The 2,550-nt window shown below is 54.3% G+C and overlaps 1 protein-coding gene across 1 annotated transcript in view; it reads right to left on the reverse strand.

The window, feature by feature from the left end:
- The window catches only part of MMP24 (matrix metallopeptidase 24 (membrane-inserted)), a 48,790-nt gene extending 48,064 nt beyond the window's left edge, over nt 1–726 (reverse strand). Inside the window, exon 1 of the mRNA XM_009892104.1 lies at nt 699–726. Within this exon, the coding sequence (XP_009890406.1) occupies nt 699–708 (10 nt within the window). The 5' untranslated portion in view covers nt 709–726. The remainder of the gene's footprint in view (nt 1–698) is intronic.
- Between the last annotated feature and the right edge of the window lie 1,824 nt (nt 727–2,550).

The raw sequence follows: 2,550 nt of genomic DNA on the forward strand, positions 1-2,550 counted from the left end.
GGCGTCCCCGGCCCCTGCCGCAGCGCCAGAGCAGAGGCAGCAGGGCCGAGGCCTTTCTCTGCGGGCCTCGTCTCTCACGACGGGGTAGTCGTCTGTTCTCAGAGGTCCCGCTCCCTGCCCAGCCTGCCTCGCGTTGTCCTTGGCTGCAGTCTGGAGGTCCTCGGCAGACCTGTGTTAGAAGCCCCGGGTGCAGGAGGCCAGCTGTATACACCTCCTCATAACGGCCCACACGCTGGAGGGGAGGGATGCCATCCAGAGGGACCTGGACAGGCTCGGGAAGGGAGCCCTTGTGAACTTCTTGAAGGTCAACAAGGCCAAGTGCAGGGTCCTGCACCTGGGTCAGGACAGTCCCGTGCACAAATCCAGGCTGGGCAGAGAAGGGATTGAGAGCAGCCCTGAGGAGAAGGACTTGGGCGTGTTGGTGGGTGAGAAGCTCAATGTGACCCAGCAACTGCACTCTGGGCTGCATCCCTAGCAGCATGGCCAGCAGGGTGAGGGAGGGGATTCCACCCCTTTGCTCCACTCTTGTGAGACCCCACCTGGAATATTGCATCCAGCTCTGGGGACCCCAATATAAGAATAACAGAGGAGGGCCACGAGGATGATCAGAGGGCTGGGGCACCTCTCCTATGGAGCCCCTCTGCTGGGAGGACAGGCTGGGAGAGTTTGGGGGTGTTCAGCCTGGAGAAGAGAAGGCTCTGGGGACATGTTAGAGCTCCTTCCAGTCCCTAAAGGGGCTCCAGGAAAGCTGGGGAGGAACTCGATCAGGGAGTGGAGCCATAGGATGAGGTGTAATGGTTTTAAACTGAAAGAGGGGAGATTCAGATTAGATATTAGGAAGCAATTCTGTAGTGTGAGGGTGGTGTGGCACTGGCCTGGGTTCCCCAGAGAAGCTGTGGCTGCCCCATCCCTGGAGGTGTTCAAAGGCCAGGTTGGACGGGGCTTGGAGCAACCTGGGCTGGTGGGAGGTGTCCCTGCCCAGGGCAGGGGGGTGGAACTGGATGATCCTAAAGGTCTCTTCCAACTCAGACCATTCCATGATTGTATGATAATGAGCCTGAGGAGAAGAGGGAAAGTGGGGCTGGCTGTTTGTTGGCCAGTGGTCCTGCCCTGAAGCTGTCCCAGTCTGAAAGGAGGTGGTGCGCTTCTGAGATGTGTACCCAGATGGAGGCATGAGTGTCTGTACTACCTCAGAGAGATCTAAGGGCTTTGTCACGCTCCATTTCTCCCCTTCATTTTGCTCAGGACCAAAAATGATGCCGTGTGGTCTCAGGTTGAAGGAGGAGGAGAAGGCTGTGGATGGCAGCCCCCCTGGCCCAGCCTCATTGAGTCAGAGGGTCTGGAAGAGCAGTCAGCTGCCTGCACTTTCATATGTGCTTAATAAATTATTTTTATGAAGGATTGGGGGTGGGGGTGGGGGGAGACACTGTGCCACCAGGCAAATCTCTTGCTCATTGGCTTAACCATGCAGACACCAGAAATTTGAATTCGTATCTGCTGGGACAGGAATCTTGGAGCACAGGGCACAGGGCAGTCTGGCTGGCAAACCTGAGCTGTGCAGCAGGCATCAGTGCACCGGTGAAATGCTTGAAGCTGCAGGAGTCACTGTGCCTGGGAATCCCAGGCCAGAAGGTGCTGCTGCACCCTTGGAGAAACAGTGAGGACATTGGGTTTTAGAAATGCGGGACAGGGATTTCATCTTTTTGTCAAAGCAGTTCCGTGAACGAGCTCTGTGTGAACAGCCAGCGCTGGCCTTTTCCTGGCTGACTCAGGCTGACAGCAGCTCAGCTCGCATGCCGCTGAGGCAGCGGATGTGCTCAGGATAGGCTCTTCGCTCTGCCTGCAGAAACCGGAGAGGAACTCTTTGCCAAGACAAGCCAGCAGAGCTCCCCCACTCTCCTCAATGCTGATGCCAGGCCTCTTGTTTTTTGCCCAAGGAGAGCTCAGGCTGCCATTTCTACCCCCTACCTTGCTGCAGCAATCCTACTTCTGCCCCACCACTGCTACCCTTGTCAGACCATCTCATTCACACTGCATCTCTTTGGGGCACTTGTAGTGCTTTTTGCATACAATTAGACTAGACTAGAATATTTTCAGTTGGAAGTGGCTTACAATGATCATCTAGTCCAGCTGCGTGACCACTTCAGGGATAGCCAAAAGTTTAAGCATGGTATTAAAGGCACTGTCCAAATGTCTTTTAAGCTGACAGGCTTGGGACATCGACCACCTCTCTAGGAAACCCTTTCCAGTGTCTGACCACCCTCTTGGTAAAGAAATGCTTCCTAATGGCCAGTCTGAGCCTCTGCTGGCGCAGCTTTGGACCATTCCCATGTGTCCTGCCACTGGATCCCAGGGAGAAGAGCACAGCACCTCCTTCTCTGTGTCCCCTCCTCAGGAAGATGTAGAGAGCTGTATTCACTACCTTATTTTATTTCATAATTATGTATCTGTGTTACAGTGTTGTATTACTTTATGAAATCAACTAACTACTAAACTAATGAATAGTGTGGTGTGACCCTGACAGTCAAAAGAAAAGGAGGGACTGTTAGG

Source organism: Charadrius vociferus, unplaced genomic scaffold (genome assembly GCF_000708025.1).
Source record: "Charadrius vociferus isolate BGI_N301 unplaced genomic scaffold, ASM70802v2 scaffold409, whole genome shotgun sequence".
Classification (NCBI taxonomy): Eukaryota; Metazoa; Chordata; class Aves; order Charadriiformes; family Charadriidae; genus Charadrius; species Charadrius vociferus.